Source organism: Trachymyrmex cornetzi, unplaced genomic scaffold (assembly GCF_001594075.2).
Source record: "Trachymyrmex cornetzi isolate Tcor2-1 unplaced genomic scaffold, Tcor1.1 scaffold129, whole genome shotgun sequence".
NCBI classification, from domain to species: Eukaryota; Metazoa; Arthropoda; class Insecta; order Hymenoptera; family Formicidae; genus Trachymyrmex; species Trachymyrmex cornetzi.
This window is the reverse complement of record NW_017295861.1, coordinates 1,427,605-1,444,236: the sequence shown is the minus strand read 5'-3', so window position 1 is coordinate 1,444,236 and position 16,632 is coordinate 1,427,605. Positions and strand designations below refer to the sequence as shown.

Genomic DNA, 16,632 nt, shown 5'->3' with positions numbered 1-16,632 from the left:
CGAATACGCGAGATAGAGATTCAGAGTGTCCTCAGCATCTCTTCCCCGATTCTCTCCCTTGATATTCGCGCATGTGATACTGATCGATATAATCGAGAAGCGAGGAGTCGGGTTATACAAGCCGAGCGAAGTGTGACCTGGGTATATCGCCGCCCGAGTAATTTCGATTCCGTGTTGTACTTCGTATCACGATACGTAATCCACCGTGTGCTCTCGAAGCAGTCGATAGTGCCAGTGTCGCTCTGTAGATGTGATCGATCGATTTAATTACGCGATTCTGTTGGGCCTAGTGCAAGTGACTCACTCGAATCGGTAGATAATTATATCCATTGTCTTCGTATCGCGTGCTTTAGTTTCGTAATTTTTCATCATCCAAAACTATTTCTCGAATCTTTTATTTTCGTCGATATCGTTGTAAATTCAAAATCGTTCCACCATCGGAGTATTTTAATTCCTGGAAATATACATTCTCGTTCATTTATACTTTATTCGTACTCTCGCCGATAGTGCTTGTGATTCGTAAAAAATTTGGTACCACTCGGGGATTCATCGACATGTAATTTTCTATGCTTTTTTTATGAATGTTACATCGATATTTATTATGATTGGGTACAAAAAACTCTGCCGTTCCCTCAACACGTGATAATGATTGATGTCGCGCTGATTGACAGATATACGTATCATCCGCGTTAAAAGTGCTCTTCACGTCGAAATTTTATTTTGTTTTTGATTCAAAATGTTACTTGCACGGCTACGGCAGTACGTTTCGTCGTCGTTATGGTCGCTGTTTTATGACCCACGTCGCGTAAAACTTTTTATTGTTTCATCAATCGTAGAATATACGTTCTCGCGTGGTTTAAATGGATGTCTATATCGTTAAAAAACAGATAGATACTTCTCATTGAGTTGAAAAATTTACAGTATTGTCGAAACACGGATATTTAACGAAGAAATAAATGAAGGAATGGAGAGAATTTTATCCGTAAATGTGATTTTTCATGCTTAAATTAACATTCTACTAAATGATGGGATTTATATGAATATAAGAGATTGTTACGTACGATTCATTACGATTCAATCGTGAAAACGGAAGGACAAAATTCTTTTTGAGCGAGCAACGAGATTTCGATCTTCATTTTTCTCGGAACAATATTTGTCGTTATAAATATCGCGTTTTACGGAACGCGACGATTACATTGTAGTTGTGAACGATTCGCATTTGGCATAGCAATTTGGATCTTCCGATAAATTTTCGACGTTCCGTTTCTCCAGATTTTCGCGATATAAAAAAAAAGCAGACGGCAGCAATATTCGCGTGAGGCCAACTGCCTCATGGTCGTTTTGATTTATAGCTTGAGGTGCATTTTCATGCATGCAATTTATATTCGCGATTCCCATATGCGAAAATATCTCCGGAGATATTAATTCCGCGATTTCTATGCGCCTCTGCGACGCATGATCGGCCGCGTCGCTTTGTGAACGCCGATTGAAATGTAAATGGGAAAAGGATATCGATAACAGAGCCATGTTCGCATACCATGTGAGAATTTTTCCCTGCGATTATTCGTGCGTATCTTTATTGAGAAATAATGGCAGCGTGATTAAGGTTTACATGAAAATGCTTTAAAAACATAAAAAGTCATCCTTTATCTAAAATAAAGTTAATTGGCTTTTTGCAAATTAATATATATTTCATTTTACATATTTCTAATTATACGACATAAAATTATTTTATATCATATAATTATAAGAGAATTTCGTACATTCTTATAATTTCTTTTTAATCCGGTATTTTCCTACAAAAAAATATGTTTTTAAGTCATTCAAATTTTTTGTTCCTTTTAATAATAATAAATAAAATCTATTTGTACATAATTCTGTTCCAAGTGCTATAATAAGACGTGGAAGTATAAAAATAGAATTTCATCAAAGTTCCAAGAGAATTACGTAATGGTACCGACATCAAAGAATTATATGAATACAACAAGCGAACGAATTACGCGACTGCCCGCAATTTTCCGGAACTCGAGTACGATAAAGATCTCTGCTTAGCTCAGAATGCCGGTGTCCATCCTATCCTACAGAGCCACTTCGCGATCGCTCATCCGAGCCGGGTACAAGCATCTGAAAGAATAATTCGGGATCCGTCGTAGGTACTCAACAGCGGCACGAAGCGAAATAAATTACAGGACAAGCCCAGCGTCCGTAATCAATGCTTGTGAAATGTCAAATGCAAGTTCTTGCAGGTTTCGTCAGGACCCAATGACGCATCTGGACGGCGACATCGCATCGCTGGATCTATGTGTACCTGCCAGGAGGCAGGAACACGGCCTCTCTTTTCCTCCTTCTCTTTTTCTCTTGCACGCCCCATTTTTTTTTTCCAGGAACACGCACGCACGCCGGAGCTGACCAGGTGCAGATTTCCAGACCTCCGGATGCCTCGCGACCTCCGCTGTCCCCCTCCCTAAATGCGTCTTTCACGACCCAGTAGATCGTCCTTTACCGCACACGACCCCTCTTTATATCGCCTATTAACTTCAGCGCTTCACAATGTGTGTCTGCCCCGCGTCTCGTCAGATCTTATCGTATAGGCCTATCGCCGGCGGCGAAATTGGATTTGACGGGATTGCTCGACGGACGAGTGATCACGTGTAAAAGCTACACGGTGATTAAACGGGGGATTGAGAAGCGACACAGGCAGAGCCCCGGAATCCGGAATCGCCGATCATGATATTAAACGGCAATTTTTCACACGAGGAAACTGCATCGCGAAATTCAAATATGTTAATTTTATATTTTAATTCATGTGTTAATTTTATAATTTAATTTTAATATCATTTTGAGCGGCGAATTAAGAAACGCTTATACTTTGCAATTATTTTACAAAAACAGTCTAGAAAATTGAAACTTTCAGGATATAAATAATATTTAACAACTCAATAATATTAATGAATAATCCTGGAAATTCAATAATAAAAAAATCTGTAAAGTAAATCTACATAAAGACATAAATCCTGTACTAATTGGGGTCACTGATCCCTTTTTTATAGTTATCTTATTTATGGTCATGAAATAAGCTTCATAATGTACCGCCCCAAATCCTTAAATCCTTTGTACACTGACATCACTTCATTACACGCTGTTGGTCCTCAACTAGGAATATCGAAAAAATGACCACGTAGCTCTCGCACAGAAGGCCAACAGCAGCACGTCGTTAGTCCAGCCTCCAATTTGTCGGCTTCTCTTTTCCGTTCCGAGCGATTTTCGACGCGGGACGCGGTCCTTTGATGGCCAACAATGAACGACGGGCTTTTACAATGCGGTCGAGCAGCGACAAAGTCGACTTCGTCAACGGCGACAACGACTATGTGCATCCGTTCCGAGCATCTTTTAGTAGTGCGATAGGTAGGTAGGTAGCAAGAAAAAATTGGAGCTCCTCTGAAATGCGGGCGGTCTTATAGTTGAATGGCCTAAGTTTCGACATATTTCAAAAACGACAAATATTTTTCCCAAAAGATGTTATTCGCACCGCCACTAAAAACGTACCGCCCTAAAATGTCCTGGAGACGAAAAGCCGGCTAAATGCGTGAAATTGTTGCGGACATCGGCTTACCGAATTTCTTCACGGATATAGACTCCGTTTTGAGATAATTGAGTCGTTAAGCGAATAACTGATATGAAAAGTGTGAAAATAATTTTCTACGCGTGTATGTATGTATATTTAACGATATATACGTTATACATGTATTTATATACAAAAGTATTTTGACATAAATTAAAACTTGAAATTTTAGATTTTTTCTTCATAAAGTTAAAACATATTAATTAATCAAGTTTTAATTAAGTATTTCCTTTCAAACAGTTTGGTTCTAAAAATGTGAATGATATCGATTATTCTATGATTTCAATAATCTAATTAAGATTTAAATATAGATTGCGATGCAAACGTATAAATCTCACTTAATATTTTTAGCATTTACCAGAAACTGGATTTCCTTTAGATATATATATTCTTGATCGAGAAAATTCTATAAATCATTTTCGGAATCTCCTGAGATTTATCATACTTGCAATAGACTTTTCATAAAGAAATTGACTTGCAAGTAATTTACTGCAGAACATCTCTTCAATTATTCGCTAAAATTCTGATTAGATTTTTACATAAAACGCAGCCGAGTTTTCCATCGTCGTACAAGTTAAGATTCCGTTTTCAGAAACGCCAGTGTTCATAGTATTCGTACTGAAAGAAAGAGTAAAGGAGTGCGTTAAAAGTGTGAAATAATTGTGCTCCGCTGACGGTTCGTTATAACGAACCCGTATATATATATATGCACGATACAGGCTGGGAGGAAAAACGAAGTGGTTTTCCGCGAGAGCAGAAGCTCATTGTCGCGTCGACGAGAAGCGCGAACGAGCGCATAACGGCTGGATGACGTTCTCGCGAAAGCGAAAAATGGAAGCGCGCACGCCGACCAAGCGAGGCCTCGACAAAGGGCCGAATGAGAGACGTGCGCGCAACGAATTTCCGCATGTGTGTAACCGGGTTCTTTTTGTGTAACCATCCCGGTCCGCCTTGCAAAATGTCCGCTTCGAGTTTGTTAAGCGAAAGGGAATACCCCGACATAGAGGCGGAAGCGTGCACGAAGCGACGGCACCGTGTTTCCATCCCTTCTTTTTGCGACAATGGTGAACGGAAATATCATCGGAGCGGAAATCGGATCGCTGGCCGAGAGTCACGAGAATTATTCAGGCATACTATTCCATATGGTGCGAAGATTTTTGATTCGTTTTCTCGAAAATGTTACTTTGCCAGAAGCATTCGTTACCGCCATTCTTATGACGCACAGTCTGACACCTCGCGGTTTAAAGCGACGTCTACAATGAGATTTTAAAGGGTAAAACTTAAGCTTTGAAGCCTTAAGTCGTAAGAAATTCAACCATCATATTCTCCTCACATTCGACTGTGATTGCAATAGTTTCTTGCACTATTAAATCTACAGTGTTAAATTTACCTAATTTAGGTGGTTTCTACTTAATATTTCGTCATTTTATACTAAAACAATGGCGTTAAACATTTTGAAACAATTCAAATTGGATTAAATTTGATACTATATAGTGTCGAATTTAATAATTGTTTTTAGTATAAAGTAACAATATATTGAGTAGAAGCGGTAGCGATACAAATTAGGTTAAATTTGACATTATGGATTTAATTGTGTATAGCTCTTGATACTTAAAGCTCAAGTTTTACGCCTTGAAATCTTTAAACGCTGCTTTAAGGATTATGTATTAACGTCAATTCGAACTGCCGTTGTGCGATTCACGTCGGAGAATCTCAAAGACTTCAATATCCCTGTTGTACGACCATCACTATTACCTCGCGACCAATGCGGCTCTCCACCGAAGATGTACCGACCGCCATAAACCGTCGCCGCCGTGTAAAGTTTTTCAGATGTGTCGGCTGCGCGACCTCCCGAGGGTACGAGCGAAGAAGTCCCATCTTTTCGCGAGTCAGCGGTAAAATTTACATACTCCTCGCACGTTAATGTAACGAAGTGCGGACGAGAGAAAGAAAGAGAGAGAGAGAGAAATATAGCGAGACGGAGAGATACGAGTTACATGGATCGCGAAAGTGGCTGGGGACGACAAAAGGAGCGAGATGAAGAGATGTCGGAGGGTGTCACAAGGGGTAGCGCACCCAAGACTTAAGGGTTGTGCTCACACCGAATTCCAAGCATGCGCTCGGTACCTGCTCGGAATATCGTCTCGTCATATTTCCGTCGTAACGCGTCGGATTCTCGCCCATCCTCGAACACCATCCCCGCTAGGCGCGACCGCTTGACACGAGACGATATTTTATTTGCAAAGAGCCCTGACTGTAAGTTGCCGCTTCTTCTTATCTTGTGTGTACAGGAATTTCTCTCTTCGGTACGGCACGTCGCGATGCAACGTGGCGCCTAGATTTAGCACTCACCGCATTTCTTTCTCTCTTTCTAGTAGATGCTACTTACAGATAGATACGTGCACTATTAGATATCAAAGAAGCAATGACAACTCTCTTGAATTAAATAACATTTTGTTATTTTTAACTTTCATGTGTGTGTTAAAATGTAAATCAATCTATTTCTGTGGTTAGTTTCAAAGTAAACAACGTTCGATTAATGTTTGCACTTACAATTAGTAAATAATAAACTGAATTTAAGTCAAATTTAATACATTTGTTTGAGTTAAATTGTTTGACTCCACTGTTTTAGTTAAACTAACGACATGTTGAGTAGGAATAGTGGTAATCTATAGAAGTAATTAAAAATAATACAAATTAGGCATAATTTGACATTGTGAACTTAACAGTGTGCCTTTTATTAATTTTGTTACACTTTTCAAACACGTTACTATCACTTTTTCTCTCTTTTTTTATTATTAATTTGGTTTCTACTTCTTTATAATTAAGTTTACTCTATCAATTTTGTTCAGTGTTATCTTAGAGCCCTCAATACCCATGACGATAATATCTATCGATCTATCTTCATCTTTATCTTCTTCCATGGGTCTCTTACATTTCATTGATCTTTTTATAATTTTTAAACTTTTTTGTTCCTCTCTCAATTTACCCGGGAGAGTGAACGATGACTTTGATCAAAGTTAATAATTTTCGAATTCAGAAAAAAATAAAAAAAGAAAAACAGAACGATGTTGAGAAACATGTCAGAGAATTTATGTGTATTTTATCTCGCGCGATATAAAACTTTAAAAGTTCTACAAATATTTGTATAAATACAAAATTACCATCTCCGGAGTCCCTTGACAGCTGAGGGCTTGAAACGTAAGTTCTATTAGTTTTCATATAAAGCCATCCCTATGCGCCTACTTCGAAGTCTACCTTGCACGGCCTATCTCTTGTCGCTTGTCTTCTCCGTCTCATTTTCTCATTCTTTCTCCCTCGCTCCGTCGAGCACCATCTTCGCCGTCTCTTCTTTCGTGCGGGCGATACGATGAATTATTTATGACTAGCACCCAGGAACAAGTCGAATCGACCACGCTCGAGAGACCCAGCACGGGCGGCGCCTCCTCGAAAGAACGATGCCCGATACATATCCAAACCTATTCATCTTATCGAGCCTGGTCCGCGAGAAAAAATGAATTAATATCTTCGGATGCGCAACGAAACGAACACGCCTTCGAGATCGCGACGCGACATCGATGCGATCCCGATGTTGTTATAAATGACGCATTAGATAGCGGGAATGCTTTTATTTAAATTGCACGTCGAATACCTCGTCACGTACGTTTGCAAATTAAACTCGAAACTGCACCGAGGACGTCAATAAATTGCATTATTAAGCTTGTCGCGTAACAGCAATTATTCTGTATAAGTTATATTTATACCGACGACGAACTCGATGGATTCGTTAAAGGTATGATTAACGACGAACGATATTTACCATATCGATTACACCCGACAATCCATGTTCAATGTCGTAGCTGTTATTATGGCAACGATTTATACTCAGCTTATTATTTCCTTTTTATAGGAAATCATAATTTTTCACGACTATTCGTGCACTTACAGAGGGAGGCCATTGTTCCTCCTTGGAATCTCCTTTTTTAAAAAAATATATAGCAAAATATTATATACATTTTTAATATTTCTGAAATGTTTAATCGCAATTTTGATATTTCAAAAATATTTTTTTATTTAAGAAACACCTAGATATATAAAAAATATAAATTTAATTATATTTTTTTTTATGTTAATATAATTTTAAATAAAACATTTTGTACATATTTAAATTATACCTTTTCAATATAATAATTTAAAAGATAATTTAATATTCAATCTTTTCATATTTGATCTCAAAAAAAATTTAACTGGCGAGCCAATGATTTTTCCCCGTTGACAAATTTCTGGATCCGCCAATGCACATCATCCATCGGAAAAAATTTGATGGTGTAAAGAACTGTTTAAAAGCGTGGAAGCGTATCGGTAAATAACGACATCATTGCATTTATAATTTCACGGAGCGTAGAAGATGCAAAGTGAGAAAGGCATGAAGAAGGAAGTGGGATCGCAAGAGCGGGTCATAGGAAGCAGGAAGATGTTGATGTTTCGCAGGTCGTACAATGTACGAGGTATGTCGGTAGCTCCTCGAGGTTCTCTCGCATGGGTAACGATGCGCAGCATAAAATGCACGGCAGAAATACTGTAAGAATGGCCGTTCTAGTCCGCGTTGCTGTCTCTGTCGCGTCGTCGCTTCTACTGTCGTCGTCGTCGCGCACGTCGGATATTCTGCCAGAATAATAAAATACAGGACTTTTCCTTCGCCTCGTGTTTTCGTTTTATCCACATTCCTAGCGTCTTCGTGCGTCTTTCGCGCCTTTCGACGTGTCGTAAGATGAGAGAATTGGTTTACCGCTCTTTTTGAGAGACCTATCACACTATCTCAACTCGAATGTACGTGCTATTCTCAAAGAAGTGTTTTAGTAACCGAATATCTTTGCAAACGACTGCTTTTCATTTGCTCGACGTATCTGGATATGTTTTATTACAATTTTGACAATGATTAGTAATAATACAAGTCAGTGTCGTTTGAAATTTTCATGGTTTAGATTTTGAATTGGTCGTTAAAAGACTTTGTCAAAGAAATGTTTTGTCAAAATCTTATGAAGCAGAAAAATACGTGCTTCCAAGTGCTACTGTCACATTTCGAGATGGACCGTGGAAAATTTATTATATTAAGTGTGACTCTTAAAATCATACCTGCGAAACAGAGGTGGCTCATGCACGAGCAGGTGAAAATCGTTCTCGGAACAGACCTCACGATCCCGATGGTGCACGGCGCACTTAAAACTTCTAGTCCGTTTTCCACTCATCTGCAATCAAAAATATAAATCAAGTTACATAAAGATAATTATTAATTGGACAGAAAAAGAGACTTTATCATTTGTTAAATTTTAATACAAAATTTAACACAAAAAAAGATCAAAAATATATACGAATCAAGTACACAAAATTATTAAATATTTCTAAATTGATTTTGTGTTAGAACTCGTTAGAATGTACTTTAATTATCTTTCTTAAATTATTTTTTAATTATAAAATAGGAATGAAAACAATTTAAATGGAAACCATAAAATTTAATGCAAAATATAATTTAAATTTATAAATAAATTAAGAATTTCTTACGTGCATAGTACATTAATTATTACGCCATAAAGTCATTCAACAATTTTTCTAAATGTATGAAAAAATTCGCTTTTGTTTACGTTATTTACGATCTAAAAAATCATTGAAAGATTACAAAGTTATGAAGCTTCATTCAAATGGCAAATTGCGAAACTCGGATTTGTCTTGCGGGAATCCATAAGGACAAAGGCTCGTTGCAGGTTCTTGGCACCGACCCGGTGCACAGAAAGCGTGAACCACATAAAGGATTCCTCGAGACTGATATTTGGATCGAGATCCGTTAACGCGGTTAGTCAAATGCAAGCAAGAACGCTAGCAAACTCCTCGAGGTAAGTTGTGTATACGTAGACGAGTGCTGCGCTAGAGACCACCACGTTGTATTCACTTAACATGCTTATATACACACACACACCTCGAGATCGTCTTACACGTGTAGTTTGTAGCCCGTTTGCACATAGGGATAAGTGTACACGCAATAACACAGCCAAAGGACTAATGCAGTGGTTAAAATTAATCAAGTATCAGCATAGTCAAATTCTCAACGTCGTTGAGGTGAGGAACATTTGCGTTTGAATATATATGTTGTGTACTTGTATTCACATTATTAAAGAGATGGAGGTATAGTAGAAGCAGAAAATTTAGTTTCAGACATTATTAATGAAGCAAAATGTCATCTGTTAAGTTTATGGCATTTCCGATGAACAATACGATTTTATTTTCTTTAATTATATAATCAAGATTAAGAGGAATGTATATTTAATTATTTAATAAATAATTATCGCGAGTAATAAGCTATAAAGCTTAACTTGCAAATGAATAATTATAATTACGGACGCGGATTTAATGAACAATCGTTTATGAAGTGTACCTTCGGTGCAAATTACACAGCGATAAAATTTAATTCTCTTGCGTTGCGATTTACATTCGCATGCAACGTGTCATTCCGAATGCATTTCTCTCTTCATGAGAAATATGCGCGACATGTAACGCGAGTTTTCCACACGTTTTCTTTATTCACAAAGAACGCTTCCATGCAAACGAGATAAGCCACCGGGCTTCCTCATATCTTCAGCCCGATGGCATCTTAGAGATTTTACATCCAGTCACTTTTTTATCATTCCTTCTGTTTTCTCGCACGTTTTATCTGTGATTTACGTTAGACATCATTCAAGAACAACTACATCGATTTCTCACACCGCACCATGAAACACTTTATTAATTCTGCATTTTCGCTTCAATATGTTTTACATGTTCTATACATTAGAAAAATTATTTATTTCTCAAAAATTTTTAAAAAACTTTAGAAAATGAAATTTAAAAAAGTCGAAGTGTACAGACTATATAGTGGTAGATATTCGAAAAATATATTAGATGATGGAAAGTATTTTGCAAAATTTACTGTTTATTGTACCTTTTTTTGTATACCTGCTTCCCGTTGCTTTCTTCATCTCCGTGTTATTTCAGGTGTGACTCGATTCATTATTTGTCGATACTTCGCCGATTTATACTGAATGCTTTCCTTCATTTTCTTGACAATTCTATTCTAGCAAAGGTCGAAGTTAAGAATATATCGAAGTGAATTCTCTCACGTACATAGCGAATGCTTGATGACCACCCACAGAGACTTTTGAGATTCGATACCCTTTGATATTTGGTGTATGTCAGGTTATTGAATGTCAAAGATTTTTCAGAATCTAAATTTATAGCATTTTTTTAATTTTTTTGTTACTAAAATCTACATATCTATATTGTTATATTCGCATATCGTATTCGTATTATTAATATAGGCATGTAAATAATTGAAAGAAATATAAATGATCATTTATATTTCTTTAACACAAAGAGTATAAATGAGATACAACTTTGATCAAAAGTACAAGCATCTTATTAACCTTTAACGTTTTAACTCAAAAATCAATTTATAATAAACAATATTAAAATTGAATACGAATTCATTCGGCAATCTTTAGTAATTAATTTCTCGTAAACTATTGAGAAAATTGCAAAATGGTACAGAACTTTTCAACTGATTATATATATATATATATATACGAATAATTCTTTTAGTAAAAAGGTTTTCAAGCCTGTAAAGTCAATTTGAAAAACTTTCTAACCCGTAATGTCGATAATTTCGTTACGCCAGCATCCCCTTAAACTTATGTACAATGCAGACAATAGAAAATAATACAATAGAATGCAATAGATAAAAGAATTTCAAATAAATGAAAGAAACACATAGATACCTAATACTTTTAGCTAAGAGTGTATAAGAAAATGAAACAATAAATGTATTGACAAATAAAATTAATATTTACAAGATACGATTTTCCGTTAGAATAGTTTATCAGTTTATGGCTGCCGATTTTGTCATTATTGTAAAGTAACAAAAAGAAATATGCAAGAAACAGAAATTTCGGTTATCTCGCGATTGTGCCTCTAGGTGGTACAAGCTTGGCTCCAGCTCGTCTGATTGCTAAAAAGGAAACCGCCGAGAGACGAATGAATTCAAAGAAAGGAAGAAGAGAAGGATGTGCTGGGAATGAAGGGCTCAATGGAGAAATTTGGACTAGTCAACGAAGAAAATTTAATTTGCCCCGACGTACTTCGTCGTCGTTGGGACACAGTTATCGAGCATCCACTCTACGGCGACTTTATCGACGTCCACTTTGTGGTCTTCTTCTTCGAGCAGCGCTCGTTTTCATTAACGGCGTGACGTGCTTCCGATCGCGTTTCTACGTCGACGAGATCTTTTCGAAAAATGCGATTCAAACATTTCAAGCGCAGACAGCGCTGTTACATATCGAAACGTTCTTTCTATCGTTGCAAGATTTTGATAAAGCGAATCACAAAAATACATTACCGGAAATTAGAGTCTTTCATTATAAAGTTTGTCTATTCCAATATTTTAAAGCGTAAAAAATTTTACTTGTGCAACCAGTTCTCTTCCCATGAAAAATTAAAAACCAAAGTTTAATTTTGCACTTGGAAAATACGGATTTCTTTCTACTATTATCACATACCTTAAATAGTTTTTCTTTTTACACATATAGAGGCATGCATAGTCAAGGGGGAAACAAGGGGGATCGTACCTCTCAAATCTTAAAAAAGAACAAAAATAATTACAAAAAAATCATTGCATATTTGTAGATCAATGTATTAACAATTCTCAATGTATTAACAAATTAAATTTTTGAAATTAATTTTTGAAAAAAAAGAAAGATTCGAAAAATTATATAAAAAGATTTTCTAATGATCCAAGACAGACTAGTAGTATAAGTTTAAGTTTTTTCATTAAAAAAATCTGTTTACAATTTTAAAAGAAAACTAAAATACATCAATAAATTAAATATGTTCAATTTCGTGATTTCCTTGCTAATAATTAATTAGTAATAATAATAATATAAAACAAAATACATCCAATAGTCCACCTACCACTCTCCCTCACTGGGTTTAAAAGTCTCAACTTTAATTTGCCCCCTCCCCCCACCTAAATAAAATCCTGGCTACGCTCATGTACAGAGAATTACACAATTATCTTCAAAGGTAACGTTAAACTATATTATTAATGGAAAAAAGAAATTTCTATCGTTAATCCGTCTTTGTAAGTTACGTTATCTTTGAGAATTTTATGCCACTGCAACGAGCTTGTTACTTTCTTTAAATATGCCCTTTCAGCCTTGTACAATATAGGGACCTTATTTTTCAATAGATATAGCTGCATACAAAATGATGAAGATATTTGTAATTTTTAAAGAAATTTTAGTATGTCTCAAATTTCTCTTCATTTAAACATCTCATTACACCTCTCGTAAGAGAGCATAATGAATCCTTTATTATACCCGACGTACATTTATCTCATTTCTTCTTCCATTTATATTTATTTTCCCATTTAATTCGAACGTGAATTTATGCGGTACAGAACTTCCAACCATTTTTCATCAACTCTTTACCATTTTTTATCACTAAAAATATAAAATTCTGTCTGTAAAGTCGTAATGCGAAATGTCTTTCATGCGTGAATATGAGATAACATGGAAATTCCTTGCTTTATTGTATCCGGCGATGTAAAATATTCCTTAAATTGTTATCGATTGTGCCAATAAGAAGGAACGTAAAACAGTGGAATGGAGGAACAAAACACGCTTCTCCTGTTTCCTTACGCACTTACGTCTCCGATTTACCGTATGTCTTATAATGAGACGCAGGCATCTCATTACTCGTTACTCCCCAACCGCGTTTGTCCGATTTATGTTCACAATTTCGCTCGAATGTTCTTTCGTCGAGCATGCATGATCTTATAAATAATAACGAATGATTTCCGTCACTGACAGATTAACAAATTATGTGAGGAAAATGCGACAGGCCGAGATTAAAATAGATTGATTGACGAAAGAATGAAACAAGTGTGAGCGAGTTAAGAAAAATTTCTTGAAGAATTTATGGTGAATGTAAAAAAATATTTGTACCAGGAGAGAATATTATTTTAAAAAATCTTATTTATATAGAAAGCAAACATTAATTAACAATTTATTAATAAATGCAATAAATTATACTTCTTATAATGATGGACAAATAGTAATAATATTTCATTGAACAAAAAGTATTTGTACATTTCTTAATTTGGGTAATATATCTATCTGTATTAATTTAACACATTTTGTTGAATAACCGTTGGTACTAATCATAAACCGTAGTCTTACATTGATTCCATTAGATTTCGCGTGATGGTTAATGAAATAGATTTCCATTTTTCACGAAAAACGATTTTTAAATCTTTTCCATTAGAAGATAATATATTTTAAATATATATGTAGAGAGATAAATAGAATAATTTTAAATATATATAGATAGGAAGGCTTTTCGTAATTTTAAGGAGAAGAAAAACGGCTGAGACAAGCAATTAAAAAATGTTAAATAACGATAAACACGAATTTTACAAACGTAATAATATATTTTAAAATATATATTTTCAATAAAAAAGATATATAAAAGAATTATTTAGAATTTATCTGATCTATTCATCCTTAACCCTTAGTACATACCTTAGTTTTTGGGTACCTTACTACTTAGATACCCTTATGTAATTCGCGTTCGTAGATATCTCATTTTATTTTTTCGCGAATTAATGCGACATCCGGAGCGTCTCGTACTACTGCCGTCCCCGGTCCCCGGGTCCCCCTCTAAGGTCGCCGAGCGAATGCCGAATGCCGAAGTGATGACGTAGTCACCGCGCTCCTCCTCGCTCCCCCTCGCTTTCGCGCTCGCTGAGCTCGCTCCCCCTCGCTGTTCACACTTCGCCGGCCGCCACCGCACCGTTCGGACGCTCAACTATCGCGCCCCGCGCGCGTATGAAAATTATTCACAGTTTATTTCAATTCTTTAATCTTTTACATTATTTTAAGAAACGGATATCGTCGTACATTTCGCGCTTGGCTTTACGGCATCATCTTTTTCACTTGTTCGATTCTATATTACTCTTGCGCGGTTCTTCTAAACGTAATTAGTAATTATTCACACAGGGTATTTTCTTTTTAATAATTCATACTTTAATTATCCTTTTAAGTAAAGTAATTAGAAATGTATCTATTTTATTCGTTGTTAATAAATTGCTACCTATTATTAATATTTATTCTTTCAAAAAATAAGATATTTTTTGAAAATATTTCCCCTGTACAAATTTTTACACTCATATTCATACAGTGAGTACAAAAAGTATTCGTACAGAGAAAATATTTTTTAAAGAAACTTTATTTTTCAAAATTAAATATTTTCCAGCGAGAAATGAGTCATCGAATTGATGTCGAATCGATATCGATACGATGATTTCAACATTAATTTGACGTCGATTCGACGTTTAATTGATGATCATTTCTTGCCGGGTAATTAACAATTTATTCATAAAGTATAAAATAGACTGTATGTTTCTTAAAATTATATATACCAAAAAGATATTAATTATAGAAAATATATTGTCTGAAAAATAAGCGAAAATTAAAAGTTTCATTGTTTGGATGCTTAAAAAGTATTCGTACAATCGAGAAATTTAACATATAATATCAGAAATATATGCGGAGCTCATTTGTATATGTTAAAACAGAATATATCCATTGTATAAAATTGCTAATTAATGATTATTTTCTACAAATAAGACTTCTTTTATAAAAGATTTCCTTGTACGAATTCTTTTTGCTCTCACCGCATGCATTCGTCCATAAGTTACGTCGTATTGGGCAACGGGAAAATTCTCAGAAATCGGCGCCGGTTATAAAATACGTAAATACGTCGCGGGAAAACAAGGACAGCGCATCATTCGAGCGCCAGGCAGGACTCGGATCGAAGACGGTGCTCGTCTACCGACATGATCGGACGTGTTATTGCGTTATCATTTTTGGAAAGTGTGACCGGCTTCAAACGCGCAATTGAGTTTATGTTACTCTTTTAGACTTTCGTATTCTGTATATTGTGTTTTATTACTCACCGTATAAGCGGCATTTTCGATTCTGGCCGTATCGACTTTGTGTTACGAGTCCATTCGCACGCGAAGGACTCGGATCGGTCGACAGTGGTGCCGTCGTATTAGGGTCTGTGCACAATAGAACAAATATATTAAGAACAGGAATAAATATAAAAATTTCAACCTACCAGATACCAGTTAGACCGGAATACACGGTTTCTGATAGGTTGAAATCTTAATATTTATTCCTGTTCCTAATATTTCCTCCATTGTGCGCAGGGCCTTACTCTTTCAAACGTTGCCGTGGAAAGTACCGGGAAGCGAACGAGATTCCTTACGAGCGATTAGAGATCAAAATCGCGACTAATTCGTTCTCGAGTGTACCAAGATTAATGGCGTATCGACGCGACGATTTTTATGTACCTACTTTCGAAGTGGATATTCGACATCGCTACCCGTCGCATCGTTAAATACGCGCGAGATTAAGTTAGTTTAATGCCTTAACGTAAGAATATAATTTTTTTTATCGAGGTCCGCGTGGGAATTTGGAAGATGCATGTACGCTCCGATTTGTGTCGTGTTAAATAAGTATGTAACAACAACGAGAAAATTTCCAGGAATTGGCGTTCGGTGTAACCGTCGCACCGCTGCGTCGTATTTATTCTTTAAAGTTGTTACGGCAAGTATCGGGAAGCGGAGACTTCTTACTAACGATTAGAGGTTGTAATCGCGTTTAATTCGTTCTCGAGTATACCGCGATTAATGACTAAGACTTCTTAAAGGGGGGGGTCTATTCGATTTATATTCTAGTTCAAGTTAGTGATCGCACTTTCGATGTAGGATCTTATTGAGTATCGACGTACTTGTTGATTCGAATTATGCTGACGGAATATGAGTATTTTATCTTGGGTGGTTTTTTATATAAATGGGAATACCATGTAAAGTATCGCGGAAAAATTGTTGCTAATAATTAGTCTACGCGTGTTTATAATCA

At 36.0% G+C, this 16,632-nt stretch overlaps 1 protein-coding gene across 1 annotated transcript in view; it reads right to left on the bottom strand.

The window, feature by feature from the left end:
* stet (stem cell tumor) overlaps nucleotides 1-16,632 on the bottom strand; it is a 449,207-nt gene that overhangs the window by 164,382 nt on the left and 268,193 nt on the right. Inside the window, exon 5 of the mRNA XM_018522193.1 lies at nucleotides 8,759-8,871. Coding sequence (XP_018377695.1) covers nucleotides 8,759-8,871 — 113 coding nt within the window. The remainder of the gene's footprint in view (nucleotides 1-8,758; nucleotides 8,872-16,632) is intronic.